Source organism: Quercus suber, unplaced genomic scaffold, assembly GCF_002906115.3.
Source record: "Quercus suber isolate HL8 unplaced genomic scaffold, Cork oak 2.0 scaffold_527, whole genome shotgun sequence".
Lineage (NCBI taxonomy): Eukaryota > Viridiplantae > Streptophyta > Magnoliopsida > Fagales > Fagaceae > Quercus > Quercus suber.
Genome location: NW_027069976.1, coordinates 455,730 through 475,884, shown reverse-complemented (window position 1 = coordinate 475,884; position 20,155 = coordinate 455,730). Strand labels below are relative to the sequence as shown.

The window sequence follows — 20,155 nt, the reverse complement described above, 5'->3', positions numbered from 1 at the left end:
TATGAAACTGGATAAATTTTGCATTTTGACCTAAAATTTATTTAACTTAATTCTTTTTTTTTCTTTTTTTTAAAAGCCGAAACAAACATCAGCTATTCATTAAAAAAGGGAAAATCCACATACAAAGCCTCTAAGTTTATTTCATTTATGTACAACTTTTTTTAAGCATTTTTTTATTATTAGTTATTTTGTAGTATAACTGGATTTTTTTACTTGTTTATTTTTAAAGTCATACAAATTAATTAATAAAAATAAACTATCCCAAATGAGGAGTTTATTTTCACACATTGGAATTCTAGTTCTCGTAATCACTATTATTCTCCGAATTAAACTTCATATATCTCAATCTTATTATTTTCCTAAGGTTTTTTCTTTTTTCCTTTTACTCTATGGGCATTTTTTTTTTTTAATTATGTTTACATTTGTTAAGTTTCCAATATGTTGGGTTAAGATAACTTGACTCCGGTCAATTAATTCAATTACCCAAGTTGATTAATTAAATTAAATTACATGCAAATCGTAAAAATATCAACAAATCACTAATTAAACTAAATGCAGCGGAAATTATATTGACACGATGATTTGTTGACAAATGGGAAAAACCTTTCGCAACGCAAAAATCCTACTGGGTGATTTTAAAATCACCACTCTCAAGAATCCACTAATCAACAATCAAGCGATTACAAGTATAAGGAATCTTACCACTATCCTGGCCTATTCCGAAATACCAACCTACAGTTGAACTCTTGCTCCAATATCCAATTAGACTTGTTCTTGTAGTAGCCTTATTTCCCTTGATGAACAAATCTCCAATCTGTAACTTACCATTTTGCACAAATCCCAATACGTGACAAATTCCAGTAACTTGAATAGATGTTATTGGCTACAAAGTTCTTCACTTCATCAATAATGAAGATCAAGAAGCATTTGGTTATAAAACCCTATGGCATACAAATGCAGTATCTGTGTGTGACAGCTTTTAAAATAAGTCTTATATATGTCTAGGGTTATAAGGAAAAAAAAACCCTAAATAAGTACATCAACATGGGCCAAAATTCAAATCTGGAAATTCTGAATTCGTAAAGCTCAATAAATTGAGTTGGTGTCGAGCTTGCCTAGTAAATCTTGATAGTTGCCATCTATCGAGTTATCTATCGAACTTCAGTAAAAAGGCTTTTCTTCACTTGTTTTTTAGATCATTCTTCATGTCTTTAATACAACCACTTGTGTATCAAACCTAACTTAAATCTACCCAATTTACAAGTAAAGTGCGTTTTGACAAAAGATTGGCTAATTACATATAAAATATGACCTTAACACAATATAATTATGTAACTTACAAAATAGGCGAAATTACACTATTGATCCCTGAAGATTACCTACTAAGCATTTTTGGTCTCTCAAATTTCAAATAAGTGTTATTAGTCCCTGAAGTTTAAAAACTGAGCGCTATTAGTCTCTCCATTAACTTCTATTAGTTTCATTGTCTATGTGTCTAACGGAACAATGATGTAGCATTTTTTTAATGACATGACAAATGCTACATTAGTTATTAAAAAACAAAATTAGCACATCATATTTATTTATATTAATTCATTTTAGTTTTAAAAACTAAACAGCAAATATAATTAAAAAGAGAAGAGATTAAAACCTAAACAACCAATTCTCAAAAATCTCCATTCTTATCGTCCAAAAGTGTCGTGAAAATTGGGTGAAATAATCTATTAACACAAATTTAAAGAAGAGAGAGAAGAAAATATGACACTAGGAATTTACGTGGTTCGGCAATATGCCTACGTCCACTGAAGGCGATAGAAAATTTTCACTATAACGGTAGAGATTACAACAATGACTTGAAGACACTCTCACACAAACCCAAACCACAAATACACCCTTAATTCTCTCACAAATAAAGAGAGAACACCTATTGTATTTAGACAAAAGTTGCAAGACACTAACTTCCTACACTCTGGTGCACACACATAGAAGAAGTTCGAATTGCTATCTCCGTAGCTCACTTGCATCTTCTCTCAAACTCACTTCTATTTATAGCTAGATGTTCACTGAAATATCAGAAATTTCAACACATGAGAGACTTCTATTGCCAAGGAAGTCAACAATAGTAGCCAAGCAATCCATGCAACGTTTAATGCATGAGTGTTGTGTTTCTTCATGCAAGCTTACGTGCAACATTTAATGCATGAGTCTTGTGTGCATGAGTGTTGTGTTTCTTCACGCAAGCTTACGTGCTGAATTGTATATCTTTGACTTTGTTGATCAAGCCATACTTTCTAACATAGGCATGCATCCATTTATTGCCTATGGAGTCATACATTTCGGCTATGCATGAATATAGTTCAAGTCGTGTTGTTCCTTGCCATTTTCTTTGACAATTCATACAAGATAGCATTTAATGCTTGCTTGTAATGTTAATCCACCGACATTAAAATTCAAGCCATTTCAACAAAAAGACTAAACACCGCCAACATTAATCTTGAATCTCATCGGTTCCCTTATACTTTTTCAAATTGTTTAGAAGATATAGGCACCTAAAGGCATAAGGATGACAATGGGAAGAAACTAAGAAAATCAAGGATAGACGCTGACAATTATTCAACATTATAAAGTGCACCATCCATTTTGCTTTCTCATTAACAAGTACTCCTCACCTTCCTTTTGAGTAGACATAATATGCGAATAAAAACCAACACGGATGACGCCCCAAAATCGATTTTGGTTCTAAGATCATGAATTATTGTTGTTTTGGTGACTACTATTCTTGACAATTGGGAAATAGCTAAAGGAGATAATGAAGCACAATCCCTAATCTGGGTGCAGTTCAAGATTTGGTTCTGCGATTAGGAGGAAATATGGAAATGAACGATGAGATTGGGGAATTTCAAAGATAGTTTTTTATTTTAATTTAATCTTTGATCTTTTTCTTTTCTTTTTAGTTTTTAAATTATTAATTAAAATGAATTAATATAAATAAATTTGATTTCACAATTTAGTTTTTAAAAACTGATATGCCATCTCTATTATTTGTCAATTCATTAAAAAAATGTCACATCATTATTCCATTGGACACATAGGTAATGAAACTAACAGAAGTTAACGTCCAATAACACCTATTTTTTAAACTTTAGGGACTAATAGAGCTCATTTGAAATTTAAGGAACCAAAAGCGCTCATTAGGTAAACTTCAGGGACCAACAATACAATTTCGCCTACAAAATAAGTGCACATCAAGCAAAAATCAGTTGAAGTGGTCCACAGAGAGAGAAAACGTTTATCACAGTTATAATAAGTTAGAATTAACCATATGTAGCTGGAATCTCCACTGTGTGTCGAGCGAAAAGTCTATCACATGATTCAAAAGTTTATAACAATTACTAAATCAATCAGTGCCACACAATTGAAAAGCGCTCATTAGGTAAACGTCAGGAACAAACAATACAGTCTTGCCTAAAATAAGTACAAATCAAGCAAAAGTCGGCTGAAGTGTCCTTGAAGTGGTTCACACAGAGAGAAAACGTTTATCACAATTATAATAAGTTAGAATTAACCATCATATGTAGCTGGAATCTCCACTGTATATCGACGAAAAGTCTATCACATGATTCAAAAGATATACAATCATAGCATCACTGTATATCGAGCGAAATTTCTATAAAATCATAGCGGTCCAGACATTCATCAGCATTGGGAAAATCACCTTTTTCTTTTAGCATCACTGTATTAATTAAGAGAGGGTGATATACATATAGTTATAGCAATGGCGATGACTAAGAAAATCTTTGGTGCATTCTCTATGGAAGAGTTTAATGCAAATCCCTTTTCTAGAGCTCTTCACCAAAATCGGTACGTTCAGCAAACAAAGTTTCCAACTACTCGTAAGAAAATACTGCAACTGAGGAAGGGCGTGAGAGCACCTGCCGTGGCTCTCAATGTAAACGAGCCAGTGAAAGCTGTTGCTGAGAAACTTGTGGCACTGAACGTCACAGCTCTAGTGACTTTGAGGAACGGTGAGATGGGAAATGCTGAGCAAATAATACCTCTATTGTTTGATGCTTTCAAACCTACCCAGAGGTTTACTGTTCTTCAGCTTGTTAGCACTAAAATTGATCCAAGTAAGAATTCTTGCAGCTTAGCTCTATTTTGTTGGGTCTTCATAGGTAAGGTTATAAAGAGAGAATATTTAAGATAAATACTAAAATTTTTACCAATTTAAAAATATAAACTTGACATGATAATAAAAATGATCAATTAATGCCACTTAAACAACATAATAAATTAATTTGTAAATTAATTTTTTATGATTTTTTTCAATAATTCAAATTGTTACAATATGTGGGGATTAGAGGTTCAAATGTTCAAATGTGTGCTCTCCTTATAAAAGAGATTAAATAAGGCCTATGAAGTATGAACTACAAGACTCTTAATACTTTTAATGATTGACAGCGTATATTTTCTAAAATTAATGTAGTATGAGAGAAGCTGAACACCAAGAGTTTGATTGATAAATAAAACCGTAACATGGGGCAAGGTTGATGTATATTTCTTTTTACCTTGTTTTACAAATAAAACCGTAACATGGGGCAAGGTTGATGTATATTTCTTTTTACCTTGTTTTACAATAAATTTTACACAACATAATAATTTTCTTTTCACATAAATAATAAAATATATATATATATATATATATATCTCCTAATGATTGGTCAGTATCCTGTATTCACTATCACATGCAAGCGTGGCATCGATGCGTAACAACCTAGCTTGTGAGTGCAACACATTATTGAGCCCTTTATTGGAAGACCGTAGTATGTACAAACGTGGGGCTTTGTTCCCTTATTTATATATATATATATATATATATAGGATTGAATTCAAGTTACATATGATGTAACTTTAAGTAATATTACACCACTTAATTTTTTTTTAATTAAATGTGAATTTTGACAAATTCACTATTAGATTATATTATGTTCGTATATTCTTCATGCTTGCAAAATTTCAAAGTGATTAAAGATTAATAGTCATGTCATCCATCAATTGTTTAAATTTAAGTTTTTGTAGTTTAAAATAATGCATAAAATATGAGTTTATGGATTGAATGGTAGATTACATCCAATTGACATGAAAATTGGTTTAAATGTTAAGAACATATAGAACATATAATTCAACGGTGAGATTTTCAAAATATGAATTATATATATATATATAAGATGAACTTGTATTAATTCCTATAGGATTGATATTATTATATTTTATGTGGATCTCAAGTTAAGTATAAACTTGAGATGATATTATAAATAATTTTGTTAAATAGATTTATTTGGAGTTCATCTTGTAGTTTTTTGCTCCAAGAAGAAGATTTTTTTTTTTTTTTTAATTAAAGTAAATCTTCTTATTCTCATCTGTTAGGACAATGATGCTAACCACGGCTCCTAAAAACTAATTGCTGTTAGGAAGATGACACTTTAGTCATTAAAGGGCATAAAGCCCTGCATTTGTATGTGCTATGGGTGGGCACGAGGGGGCTTCGCAGTGGGTTGCGTCGGCAGGTGTCAAGCACGTACAGATGCCATGCTTGCACGTGACAGTTAATATAGGGTGCTGACACCCCATAAGGTCAATACCTCATAGGTTGATCGTTGATCCCCAATAAAGCCAACATCTGGGGGATTTGAACCCGCAACCTTGCTTTGATAGCACTTATTAGGACCTTGATGCTAATTAGTTTATTTTAGGAAGAGACGCACTTTAGTCATAAAGGGTCCGTTTGGATAGCATTTATTGTTGCTGAAAGTTGCTAAAAACTGATTGTTGCTGAAAATACTGTAGCAAAATAATTTTTAAATGTGTGAATAGTGTTGTGGGACCCACTTTTAATATTAAATATTGCGTGAACAGTGCGTAAACAGTACACGCACAGTGAATTTTGTCCCCCAAAGTCAAAAAAGCCGGCCAAAAAAAAAAATGGGAGAAAACGTGAAACTGAAAACGTGCCGCAACTTAACGTGCTATCCAAACCCATACATAAACTTTTTATAAGAAAAAAAAAAGTAATTGATTTTTTGATAGATTTTTATATTTTCCATAAAAGTGGTACCTACATTTTCTTAAAATAGTTCATTAATAAATATTCTAAGGGAACCCATTATTCAAACCCTTCATATATATATATATATATATGTGTGTGTGTGTGTGTGTGTATGTATGTATGTATGTATGTATAAATTTTAAAAGAAATTAAAACTTCTTCTATTCACGCACACCATTAGAATCTTATCACAATATAGTTTTTTTTTTAAATGGTAAAATGGATAGTTTTATATACAAAGACAATCATAATATATGTCTTTAATAAGTACTAGGATGAAATTTCATTTTTAGAAATGAAAATAGAGAATATCATATTTATTAAAATGTTTTTGCATATTAGGAGGTTACTGACTAGTAAATAAAAAAATAAAAATAAAAAGCACAACCACATATTACCTTCTCCTAAACCTAACAAAGTTTCTCTCCAAACTTGGAGATAAACTTTTCAAAATTTTCATGTATCTTTATATTGAGAGTAAATTTTGAAAATCTAACCGTTAGATTGAAAGTACTTATTATATCATTCATGCTTACAAAATTTCAAGAAGATTAAAAATCAATTACTATGTTATCAAACAAATGTTAAAATTTTAAGTTTTTGTAATCTAATTTTGTGTATAAAATTAATAATTTGTATATAAAATTTGGCTACTAGTCTTATGAAAAATTAATAATTTGTACATAAAATTTGGATGCTAGTCTTCCTAGTTGTTTTTGTTTTTTTTGTTTTTTTTTTTTTTTTTTGGTTAATAAATTGTTAATAAATAAAATTAGAAAAAAGATTATATTTAAGTAAATGACTAATGCATTATTTTTTTCTATTATCTATATATATTCTATATAAAACCAAAGTTTTTAATTCTTTGTTGACCTTTTAAAATTTTGACACATAAGCTTTTTAAGCCTCACAAATTTACACCTCATTATAATTTTTTTAATTATAAAAATTTGACCAAGTCCTATAAGGACTCAATATCCTTGCCAACTTAGAATTCCATTGTGTGTACAACATGACAATTGTTAATGTTTAATACAAAGAAATTTTTTATATTTGCTTTGGCCGCTGCATATAGAATTAGACACACACTAAAATTGGTGTGACTGTTGCTAACATACTCAAAAGCTCTAGCAGGATCATCCAGTACAAGATAAAATAAATGGGCTGCCCAATAGACCTGACACATATATACACTAACAAAAGTAATGTCACCAAGCAAGGCATGCACTATGATTTATCATGAACATATAACTAACATTACTCTTATACCCTCCAAAAGAATTTTTTTTTTTTTTTTCTAATTTTATTTCAGCTCCTGTTCCCAAATCATAAATAGCCACTAGCTATGATATCATTATTTACACCATTCTTATATGAAGGTCATTATAAATAGAAATGAACTTAATTATGAGCAAGCCTAGAGATATAAGCATGCATGCCAGACATATAAGACATATTTCACACCGCACGACGGGTTTTGAAATTTTGGTGAATGAAGAAAAGGCAAGCAATTGTTTTTCTTACTATTCTCATAATTATATGAAGGGACAATGGAGCCAAAGATGAGCAAGGAAGCTACATTAGACTGGTCCAAGAAGAAGCCAACAATTGGTGCTGAGAGGAACACTTACAAAGTTGAATTTATAGTGGATTCAGATTTTGGAGTTCCAGGAGCCATTACAGTGAGTAACAAATATCGAAGGGAGTTCTTCTTGGAAAGCATCACTATTGAGGGGGTTGTTCAATTTGTATGCAACTCTTGGATTCAGGCTGAGATGGTCAGTGCAAAGAAAAGAATATTCTTCTCAAATAAGGTAATCAATTCCACTAGTTTACTGGATAACAGCAACATATTTTCTATATATTTTATATATAATATGACTTATGTTTGAGATGTTATTTTCAATTCTATTACGTATTATTAAAAACGAAAAAAAAAAACATTTAATTTTTTAATTAGCATTATAATATAATAATTTAAGTGATATATTAAGAATGTTATTTGAGTGAATTCAAGATAACTTTACTACTTGAATTGTTCTTGAAGTTAATTAAAATTAATTAAGTTACTCCAAGTATAAGCCAGCTAGTTGAAACCTGTTTCAATTGGATCGGGTTAGATTTTTAGGGCTTTTCTACTGTTTTGAAAATAGAATTGTTCTGTACAATTTTCCTGGATTAATCATGAAGAACAAAACTTTTACCATAATATAAGAATCGAGTGAACTGTGTTTGAAAGGGTCGGTTCTTCAGAAATGATTGTGGATCAGGGTGTGGTTCATTATTTGTCTTGCATGCTATTCAATATGCTATACATATGCTTCTAGTTGTTCTTAATGTTTAAATTAAATTAGAAAGGATTATATATTTTTTTTTTTGGGAAATGATTAAATATATTTAGAAATTAACGTGGTACATGTCAATAAAATAAAAATAAAAAAACTATTATAACTAATGTATTCATAGATTATCATCATGTCTTTTTATTATAATTAGCCATCTCTCAAAAGAAAATATATTATTTTTTTTCCTGGAGAAACTATTATAATTAAAATCATAAATACAATCATTATAGTTTTATGTACTTAAAATAATTGACTGTATAATTTTCCGGATTAATTGTTTGTTTGATTACGTAATCATGTTTTATAGTTGAAAGATTAATTATAATTTTAATGTTGTTTTTTTTGTTCTAATGCTATATTATTTTCTAAAATTCTTAAATAAGTTGTGAAAAATATTCTTGAAAGTTATTTAATTTCCCTAGATTTATTTTTAATTTAAGCTTGCTTATATTTTATATAGTTTGTTCCATTTATTTGGATTTTATTTAATTATTAAATTAATTATGACATCGATCAATATGATTTGACCTCCAATAAAAGCACAATCTAACCTTAAAATCCATGGTTAGCTTCACCTTTAAACATTAAGGCAAATTGCCTAAGGTCCACAAATCAGAGATGGTGTGGGAGGGGAGGATAGACCCTAATTTTGATCTTATAATATAATTTTATAACAATTTAAAATAAGGTATATCCAATATAAATTAAAAATTTTATTCTAAAAAATAGGAATATGTCGCTTAAAATAGAAGAAACTAAGGGTCCATTTGAATACAACTTATTTTTACTAAAAACTGAAAACACTGTAGTAAAATAATTTTTAAATATGTTACGTGAATCCAAACAGAGACTAATATTCCTTTTTTTTCTCTCTCTCTATTAAAGTATCCCTAAACAACTAGTCACCATCAAATCCACCCTGTTTCACTTTTGCCCATAGATTTATTTTCAATAGTAACATTCATGGAAAATAATATATATTATCATTTATATACAATTGATGAGAAAAAATGTTTGTATTAATTTTGATTTTGAAGTAAATTTGTCCTTGCTTTAAACAGTGGTGTATTTTGTTAATTCTCTTGTTAAGTGAAACTGTAATATGCCTTTGATAAATTATGCACAATTGAAGAACTAAATCATATATATATATATATATATGGTAGATTATTTTTCCCATGTTTGTATCACTTACAGAAATATACTTACAAACTTGTTAAAGTTGCTTCTAAAAAAAGAATTTACTTAAAATTAAAACTACCCAAGATCGACTATATATGTCATACACAAGAGTAAGGAATTTTCCATATTATCAAATTTGAAAATGATATGTTAGCAAAACTTGAATAAAAAAACTTCATTATTAGTTTTTTTTTTAAATTATATTTTTAAATAAAAAATTAAATATATAGTCTTTAATTTATAATTGAATATATAAAAATAACCATATAACTTACTTAAAGTTATCATTTAGGCCCTTAAATTACATCGAAATGGTTCACTTTTTAAAAACCATTTTACATATCAAAATGATGAGACTACAAGAAATTATTGAAGACTAAAATGCTAAAAAAGCAAAGACAATATGAAAATGCAATGTGCCTCTTGTGATTGTGGTGCCAAGGGTGACATACTTTGCTGGATTCAATTTCTAGAAACTAGTATTTCCCTCAAATTTTCTAAAAGTATGGTGCATGATCTCAAATATAACCCTTCATGTGATTAATAAATTTATAAAAATCAACCACTTGGATGACTCAAACCTTGGCATGTGATTTGAACTTAGCAGGCATATCTACCCTGTGAAACCCCAATAGGACTCAAGGAGCTAAGAGATGAAGAATTAAGGGAACTCAGAGGTGATGGAAAAGGACATAGGATACCATCTGATAGAATATACGACTATGATGTGTACAATGACTTAGGAGACCCAGAAAATGATATTGAATACGCGAGGCCAACTCTTGGAGGTGAAAAGAACCCTCATCCAAGACGTTGTCGAACTGGGCGCCCTCCTTCTAGTATAGGTGAGTCTATTTTTACATGGCTTTATTGTTTACCTATTATTTTTTAATATTGTAAACTTCTTGGAAAACCTATCATCGGTATAATTTGAAATAGTGGATGCCTAGAAATGAAGCCAAAGAAATAGGGTTCTTCGAATACACATGCGAGAGAAAGAAAGGAAGAAACAAACGCTTGAAATTCTTAAAAACAGGAAGGGTGGAAGGAGGGCCAAGCTTGAGGGAGCCAAAGTGCTAAAATCGTATCGAATATTATTTTATTTTCTATTCATGGGAAAAAAGTTTTGGAAGAGGGCCAAGCTTGAGGGAGTCGAAGTGCTAAACTCATATCAAATATTATTTTATTGGAAAAACTAGAAAATATGACTTCAGTTATAATGCTCTTTGCATAATTTTTGAAATGTCAAATAGTGTGTTCATGTTTTTTATAATTGGAATAGATATGGACGTGGAGTCACGGTCGCATTCCTTCATGCCAATATATGTGCCAAGAGATGAAGCACTAGAGAAGGGCAAAAGTGATGCTTTCAATCTAGGGAAGTTAAAGGGAATACTCCGGAATATAATCCCTTCCTTAACTGTTACAGATTCTAATGGTTCTAAAGGTTTTTCTGACCTTGATAGCCTCTACAATGAAAGAACTCTTCTCGGAATGAAGTCTCCAGATGGGATTCATATGAAGTATTCATTACCTAAGATGATACACAAGGTGCAGGAGTCTGTAGAAGAAATCTTCAAGTTTGACCCTCCAAAGATGATCTCTAGTAAGCATCATTTTAACTATATTCTTTCTGGCATAACATAGTAATGTGAGGTCAATAAGACTTCTCTAATGAAAGAGATTTTACGCATAAAATTTGTGGGACAGCAATTTTTTTGAGAAATGGTCCTTTTAGAAAACAGTACTCTAAGAGATTGTTTAGATTTTGTAAAAACTGAGCGATATAAGTCAGTTTTTATCACTCATAACTCAAAATATGTAGGACTCATAGAAGAATCTTTGTTTGGGAAGATTTTTTAGTAATGTTTTCATCACTCAAAATTCTAAAAATCTAAATTATAGTAATGAAAACTGAAAACACATTTAAGATATTTTCAAGTAATTAAAAACTGAGTTCAATGGCAAAGTTGTAAAAAAATAAAGTGCTGGGACCCACTATACCTGCTCAAGTCAGACTTTACTACTCTCTCTCAGGTCATTCTCCACTTTTCTTTCTTTCTTTCTTTCTTCTCCAATTTTTTTTTTCTTTTTATATTTTCTGTCTGCTTTCTCTCTTCTTCATTAACAGTTAACACTAAGAAGCAACTGAATTCTACTTTCTTTCTTTCCTTTTTCCCCCTTCCTTTTCGCCATTCTCATTACAGAAATTTTTTTCTTATTCTTTCTTCTTTACAAATCTTTTTCTTGGTGGGTTTATGGGTTGTGATCGGTGGGTTTATGGGTATTGTGATTTGTTTTTGCTATCTCATTCACATTACTGAAAAATATGTGGGTATTGTGATTCTTGTTTTAGTTATGGCATTGAGTTTCTATTGGGCATAGTGTGGTGTTGAGTTTAAGCCTCCTATTGATGAGACAAATTATTTTTTACATTTTTTCCCCCAATAAATTACCCAATTAGTATGAAATTATTTGCTACTAGTTACTTGATAATTTTTACATTGACATGTAGTCACCAAATACCTTCCTTCTCCTAAGAAGCACGAACAATCAAACACAACATAGCGGTTATGTGACAATTCTTGAAAAACTAAATCATAACATCATTGAAATATGGAAACTAAGTATACTTATTTTCAAGTATATTAAATAAATTTGGGTAAAATTTAAGTTCATTTATCACCCAAAAAAAAAAAAATATATATATATATATATATATATATTGAAATTAAATATAATTAGGTATAAAATGTAAATTGTCCGTGTTTCTTTTTTTTTTAAATTATTGTGAAGTGCTTTTTTTTTTTTTTACAATTCATTTATTCTAGACTCTTTGGTTTTTGTACTTAATAACTCATTTAGATGAATATTTATGATGTAGTCCCACATTTTATTCTAAAATTAAGAAATAAAACTTTTTAAGAATAAATAATTTTGGACACATGATGTGAAATTGGAACTCTAATTTGGAATTCTAATTTGAGTTTCTCTCAGTTTCACCTATTATTATATATATAGATTGGACTCTTTGTTTTCTACAATAAATTAACTCATTTGGTACAAAAATTAAAAATTTAGATTAGATGGGACACGTGGCGCAAAATTAAACTCTAATTGAACAATTTTACACTGAATTAACTCACTTTGCATAAAAATTTAAAAACTTAAATTAGATGGGACACGTGATATAAAATTATACTCTAATTGAATTCCAAATTGAAATATAATTGGATTTTCTCTCAGTTTTTTCTATTAATATATACTAGCATTTAACTCATGCAAACGCATGGATGTATTTAATATTAAGAAAAAAATTTGATATAAAAATATAAATAATTAGTCAAAATATTTTTTTTAATTAAACGTAATTAGTCACATATTAAAATTCTTACCTAAATTTAATACTACTTATGATAATTTTTTTATTATTTTTAATAACATAGAACGTGTGGTCATTTTTATTAAGTATATGTGATTTTTTTTTTTTATATATATAGTTCATTAATATTAGATTCTTAATATTTTGAATTCATTAACTCACTTGGCACAAATATTAAAAAACTTAAGTGAATAATTATGATGTGGTCCCCCCAAAATTTAGACACATGGTGCAAAATTTGATTCTAATTTCAAATTTAATTGAACTTTCTCTGAGCTTTACCTATTAATATATATATATATATATATATAAATTAGCCTGTAACCCCATGCATATGCATGGATAAACTTCGAAGATCTACGTTAAGATGCATAGTATAATTCTTATATATATAATTTAAATATTATTAATATTCATTCTTTTTTTTTTAACTCTTTAAAAAGTCTTGTAAGAATATTATTATGTAGAAAATGTAAATTTTCCTTTTTTTTATGTTTATTAATTCTATATTCTTTGGTTTTTGTATGCAATAACTCACTTGAATGGATATTTATGATGTGATCCCACATATGACTCTAAAATTAAAAAATAAAACTCTCTAAAAATAAATAATTTAGGACACATGACGCAAAATTGGACTTTAATTATAGAATCTAATTGGATTTTCTCTAAATTTTGCCTATATATATATATATATATATATATATATATTTCAATCTATGTTGTACACTTTATGATAATTACTTTTTATTATCAAATCAAAGCACTAATTGATTTTTTATGTATGAGGCAAGATTTGAACCTTAGATCTCTTGCTTGATGACCTGAGATGTTATTAGTTAAGCTAATTATAACCCACAAACATAATTTACTAATGACTAATATGTTGTTTCAAAGTGAGGAAATGATAAAAACTTCTTCTTTTTTGGAAGCTTTTAGGTTGAGTTTGACATTTCATAACTTCTGATAGTTTACTTGTTAAAGACGAGATAAAAAGATGGAAGTTAGCTCGTTTTAAAAAAAATGTTACATATTTGGTAAAACTAAAAAGTGAGACCAAAAAAAAAAAAACTAAAAGATTCTGGACATTCTGGCCTTTTGCCCTTAATTTTAAAAAAATTTAGCAATATGCCCCTGTTTTGAAACTATATAGGTTCGTGCCCCTGTTTCGATACTCGATTACCATAAAATCGAGTTTCAACGCGAAACTCGATTGGTTTAAAATTGAGTTATGCCCGATCAAACTAAAAAAAAAAAAAAATTGCATAGAACTCGAGCTCTAGGAACTCGAGTTTCATGTAAATTTTTATAAGATACAAAGTTCAGGGGTCCTATAGTGGCGTTTTTTAATCCCTATAGTGACGTTTTTAAGCCCTATGGTGGCGTTTTTCTGGGAAAATTTTTTTATAAGTCTGAATACCAGGTTCAGTGGCCCTATAGTGGCGTTTTTTAATACCTATAGTAACATTTTTCTGGAAATTTTTTTTATAACTCTAAACACTAGGTTCAGTGGCCCTATAGCAGCGTTTTTTAATACCTATAGTAGCGTTTTTCTAGAAAAAAATTTTATAAGTCTGAAAACCAGGTTTAGTGGCCCTATAGCGGCGTTTTTTAATACCTATAGTATCGTTTTTCTGGAAAAAATTTTTATAAGTCTGAATACCACGTTCAGTGGCCCTATAGCGGCGTTTTTTATACCTATAGTGGCGTTTTGGAACTCGATTTCCATTTAATCGAGTTTCATGCAATTTTTTTTTTTTTTTTTTTAAGTTTGATCAGGCATAACTCGATTTTAAACCAATCGAGTACTTTAAGTAACTCGATTTTAAGGTCATGAGTATCGAAACAGGAGCACGAACCTATATAGTTTCAAAACATGGGCATATTGCTAAATTTTTTTAAAATTAAGGGCAAAAGGCCAGAATGTCCAAAAGATTCTAGCCAAACAGATACTTAGACCTGTTTGGATCAGGGTGTTTTTGGATCATATCACTCAGTTTTCATAATTAAGTTCTCAAAACACGTGAGTCTCACAAAAAAATTCTTGTTTGGCTTGGTTTTCAACCATTGTTTCGATCACTCAAAACTCAAAAATTAGAGTTAGAGTGATGGAAATAGAAAATAAGAAATGGGTGTTTTCAAAAACTAAGATACATAACTCAGTGGCACCAATATAAATTTTGGAATTTTGTAGAGCCCACAGTTTCTGTGTTGTCAAATCCACCGATTTCCTCTTCTTCTTCTTTTTTTTTTTCTTTTTTTTGCTTTTCTCTACTTCTTTCTTTCTTCTTCATACCCACTCCACCACCAACAACATTTTTGTCTTCTTCTTCTTCATTCTTTCTTTTTCTTTCTTTCTTTCTTCTTCTACTGAGTTCCATCGGCTTCCTTTTTTTTTTCTTTTTCTTTTTCTTTTTTGCTTTTTCTCTACTTCTTTCTTTCTTCTTCATACCCACTCCACCTCCAACAACATTTTTGTCTTCTTCTTCTTCTTCTTCTTCATTCTTTCTTTCTTTCTTCTTCTACTGAGTTCCACCGGCTTCCTTTCTTCTTCTTTTTTCTTTTTTTTTTTTTTTTTTTTTTTTTTTTTTTTTTTTTTTTTTTTTGCTTTTTCTCTACTTCTTCTTTCTTCTTCTTCTTCATACCCACTCCACCACCAACAACATTTTCTTCTTCTTCTTCATCAAACCCACTCCACCACCAATGGGTTTTTTTTTTTTTTTCCTCCTCTTCTTCCTGGTTTTGTCTTTCTTTCTTTCCTTCTTTTTCTTTCTTTCTTTCTTTCTTCTTCAAACCCACTCACCATGTTATCCACACATAAATATATACCCAAAAACAAAAACCCACTCCTCATTTTCATGATTTTGGTCTTCGATCTAAGGATTCTTGGGTTTGGATTTGGGTTTTCTATGTTTGTGGGTTTGAGTTGGCAATTTTGGATCACCGATATCTGAAGATTTTGTGTTGGTGTGTTTGGGTTTTCTATGTTTGTAGTTGTGGTTTGAAGCTTGGGCTGTGATGGTGGGGATGGACTAGGAGAATATGAAAGAGGGGAAAAAGAAAATTGACGCGGGTAGCAACCATAACCCCTATGTAGTGTCAATGGAGTGGGTTTCACCATTTTGGCAAAAAGTGGATTTAGAAGTTGAGACATGTGACTGAGTTATATAACCAAACAACAATTTTGGAGTTTTTGAGTGATAGTGGAGTTTGGGTTATGAGTGATGAGATTTGAGTTAGAGTTATGAGTATTGAGTATTGAGTTATGAAAACTAAGTCATGACTAAACTAAACGGGTCTTTAGTTTGCCAATTTACAGTCTACCGAGCCATGCATTCATCAACGTCTTCTCCTTCAAAAATTTTAAGACCACAAAAAATAAAAAAATAAAAATAAAAATAAAAATCACAACTACCAATGTTGTAGACTGTGACTGATGGAAAAAAAAAANCATTGAAACATGGAAACTAAGTATACTTATTTTCAAGTATATTAAATAAATTTGGGTAAAATTTAAGTTCATTTATCACCCAAAAAAAATATATATATATATATATATATATTGAAATTAAAGGTAATTAAAAAGTAATAATAAATAATAAAGGAGTACAATGGCACCCTCAAAATGATGTTTAAAGTACAAACAGACATTTGAATACACTATAATCAACATCAAACTAAGAAAGGGGGGGAAAAAAGTCGTTAAAATGATATTATATACCCATCGAAAAAAAAATGATATTATATATATATATATATATGTATGTATGTATGTATGTATAATAAACTGATCCAATAAACTATATAACTAAATATTGTGGCTATATAATAGTTTTTTTTTTTAATACTAAATAATAATTTTAACAATAACTTATTATGTTTTTAACAAGGACTATTAATAATTATAACATTGAAAGTGATTTAATACTTTATAACAATTAGTTTGTAGCCCCACGTATATGCACAGATATAGTTAAAAATAATCACAATTATACCATTCAAATTATACATAGTATTAGTTTACACTTTGTAAACCATACATTTCTAAAATATGTAATGGTTTCTCATTTTATATATATATATATATATAATTAGAATTTAATTAGTTTTAGACTAATAGTGGATCCATGTGAAAGAACAAATAGCCAATCACATTTTACAACATAAGATTGTAAAATATAATAGGCTATTTTATTTTCTCTTCTAGATTGTGTCTCACACGTGTCATGCTATTTCCCATTAAAAAATAATTATTTTTTTTGTTGGATACTCCATGAACACATGCACGCAGCAACTCTTTCAATTCAGCAATATATATATATATATATATGTGTGTGTGTATGTGTATTCCATAAATCAGCATCCTTGCAAACCTTAACATAAATTGAAGTAAACCTTGATTTCTTGCTGCAACAAAATCACAAAGCACTGATGTGATAAATGTCGTGGGAGGCGGTCATGTGAATGGATTAATATTGCTACATGCTATGGATATATACATCTTTCCCAATTCTCCACAGTTCTTGCTATAATTGATGTTTCTATTTTATTCAAAACTATTAGCACCATTCAATATGCATTTCAACTGATATTTTATCTAAGAACCTACCTCTTGTTTCAGGAGATACATCATGCTGGTTACGAGATGATCAATTTAGCCGTCAAGCACTTGCAGGCATAAACCCTTTAAGCATAGAAAGGATTAAGGTAATTACAACTACAACATAATATCAATTTCTTTAAAAAGGAAAAAAGTACAGGTTTTTGTCATTGAAAATATTAACTTTCTCCTGAATAAATGCAAATGATAAACCATAAACACAACCAAACAAGTGAATTCCTATAAATAAATAAATAAAACTATCAAGTGAATGATTATTGTTATTATTGTTATTAAAAATCATGTTTCTTTGAATAGGAGTTTCCACCTGTAAGCAACTTGGATCTCTCTATCTACGGCCCACAAGAATCAGCACTCAAAGAAGAACATATTAAAGGCCACCTGGATGGGGTGTCTGTGCAACAAGTAATGAAGCTACTGAATCAAATATAATTTACTTTAAACCTGCAGAACCCTTCTAAAGAAGAGCGCTTTAAACACACCCCAAGTTAGTAAAGAGAAGTTTATATATTTTCATATCTAATTAATTTCTTTTTCATATATTTCTCAGGCAATAGAAGAGAATAAGTTGTTCATACTAGACTATCATGACATATACCTTCCATTTCTCAACCAAATAAATAGTCTTGAAGACCGAAAAGCCTATGCAACTCGAACAATCTTCTTGTTGACCCCAATGGAAACATTGAAGCCCATTGCTATTGAGCTCAGTCTTCCACCAGTGGATCCAAATTCCCCTTCAAATCAAGTTCTCACCCCACCTATTGATGCTACCACAAACTGGCTTTGGCAGCTTGGTAAAGCCCATGTTTGCTCCAACGACTCTGGCGTTCATCAACTTGTTCATCATTGGTATGCTAAAAGTGTCCCCCTATTTTGTATATATGAGACAAAATCAAATTTAGTCCTAGTCCAAGATTTATCCTAAAACCCTAAATTGACTAGAGTTGGCTCCAATAAACCTTCAACTTTAGACAACCATATATTGGGCTTCGATTATATTAAGATGTAAAAAAAATTGATTGAACAGGTTGCGCACCCATGCATGTATGGAACCGTTTATAATAGCTGCTCACCGGCAATTGAGTGCAATGCACCCCATATACAAATTATTGGATCCTCACATGCGATACACATTGAAGATAAATGCATTGGCCCGTGAAACTCTCATCAATGCTGGAGGGATCATTGAGACTGAATTCACACCCGGCAAATACTGCATGCAGATTAGTTGTGCTGCCTACAGGGATTGGTGGCGGTTTGACCTAGAGGGCCTTCCCGCAGATCTCATTAGAAGGTTGGGGAAAAAATGCTTTTAACTCCTTTAACTATATAATTTTATCTTCTCACCAAAGAGGATGGCCAAAAGAATTTGATTATACTTACATTTCAATGTAGAGGAGTAGCAATACCAGACCCAACTCAAGCTCATGGGATAAGACTACTAATTGAAGACTATCCTTATGCAACCGATGGACTCCTCATATGGTCTGCCATTCAGAAATTGGTTCAGAGTTATGTGAACTACTACTACCAAGACGCAAGTGCAGTCTGTTCTGATACAGAACTCCAAGCTTGGTATGATGAGTCCATCAATGTAGGCCATGCTGATCTGAGACATGCTAGTTGGTGGCCCAAACTCTCTTCTCCTGATGATCTTATCTCCATTCTCACCACCATAATCTGGCTTGCATCAGCTCAACATGCCGCATTGAACTTCGGGCAGTACCCTTATGGTGGTCATGTGCCAACCCGGCCACCACTCATGCGACAACTAATACCAAAGGAAAATGATCCTGGGTACATGAATTTTGTCAAGGATCCACAGGGATACTTTTTATCATCACTGCCAAGTTGGAGTCAAATAACAAAATATATGGCTGTGATTAATATAATTTCCTCACACTCGCCTGACGAAGAATACCTTGGAGTGAGAAAAGATTTGTCAACCTGGTCGGGAGACCCTAAGATCCTCGAGGCATTCTACAGTTTTTCAATGGAGATAAAAAGCATTGAAAAGGAGATTGAGAAGAGAAACTCGGATATAAGCCTTAGGAACAGATGTGGGGTAGGTATTTCACCATATGAGCTACTCATACCAAGCTCAGGACCTGGGGTTACCTGTAGAGGGGTGCCCAATAGTATAACAGTGTGAGAAATAAACTAATGGATGAACAATTCTCCAGGTTATTTCAACTATCTAATAATAATTATTCACCAATGTAGCTACTAAAGCTATACATCCATAAAAACATTGCTGCTAATACAAGGCCTCAATAGCATCTTCTCAACTCAAAAACATAAAATATTTTCACAGTTTACGGTGTTTATTTTGGAGTAAAATATTTGGTCAAAAGTAAAATATTTTCAGTCAACTAAAACAACCATGATTATTTTGTATAAAACATTTTACACTAAAAATATTGGTAAAACATTTTACATTTTGTGTACTCTCTCAATCTCGATACTTTGCCTTTCCACATACTCTACCCCTCTTTCTCACTCTCACACTCTCTCAA

General features: G+C 30.6%; 1 protein-coding gene across 1 annotated transcript; it reads left to right on the top strand.

Moving 5' to 3' along the window:
• The first annotated feature begins 3,714 nt into the window (after positions 1–3,714).
• LOC112032370 (linoleate 13S-lipoxygenase 3-1, chloroplastic-like) lies at positions 3,715–19,791 on the top strand. The gene is made up of 9 exons (XM_065763831.1): positions 3,715–4,130; positions 7,652–7,920; positions 10,241–10,478; positions 10,916–11,239; positions 17,637–17,722; positions 17,934–18,041; positions 18,187–18,488; positions 18,667–18,933; positions 19,035–19,791. The coding sequence occupies exons 1-9, from the start codon at positions 3,776–3,778 to the stop codon at positions 19,789–19,791; spliced, it is 2,706 nt and encodes a 901-aa protein (XP_065619903.1). The 5' UTR covers positions 3,715–3,775.
• The last annotated feature ends 364 nt before the right edge of the window (positions 19,792–20,155 follow it).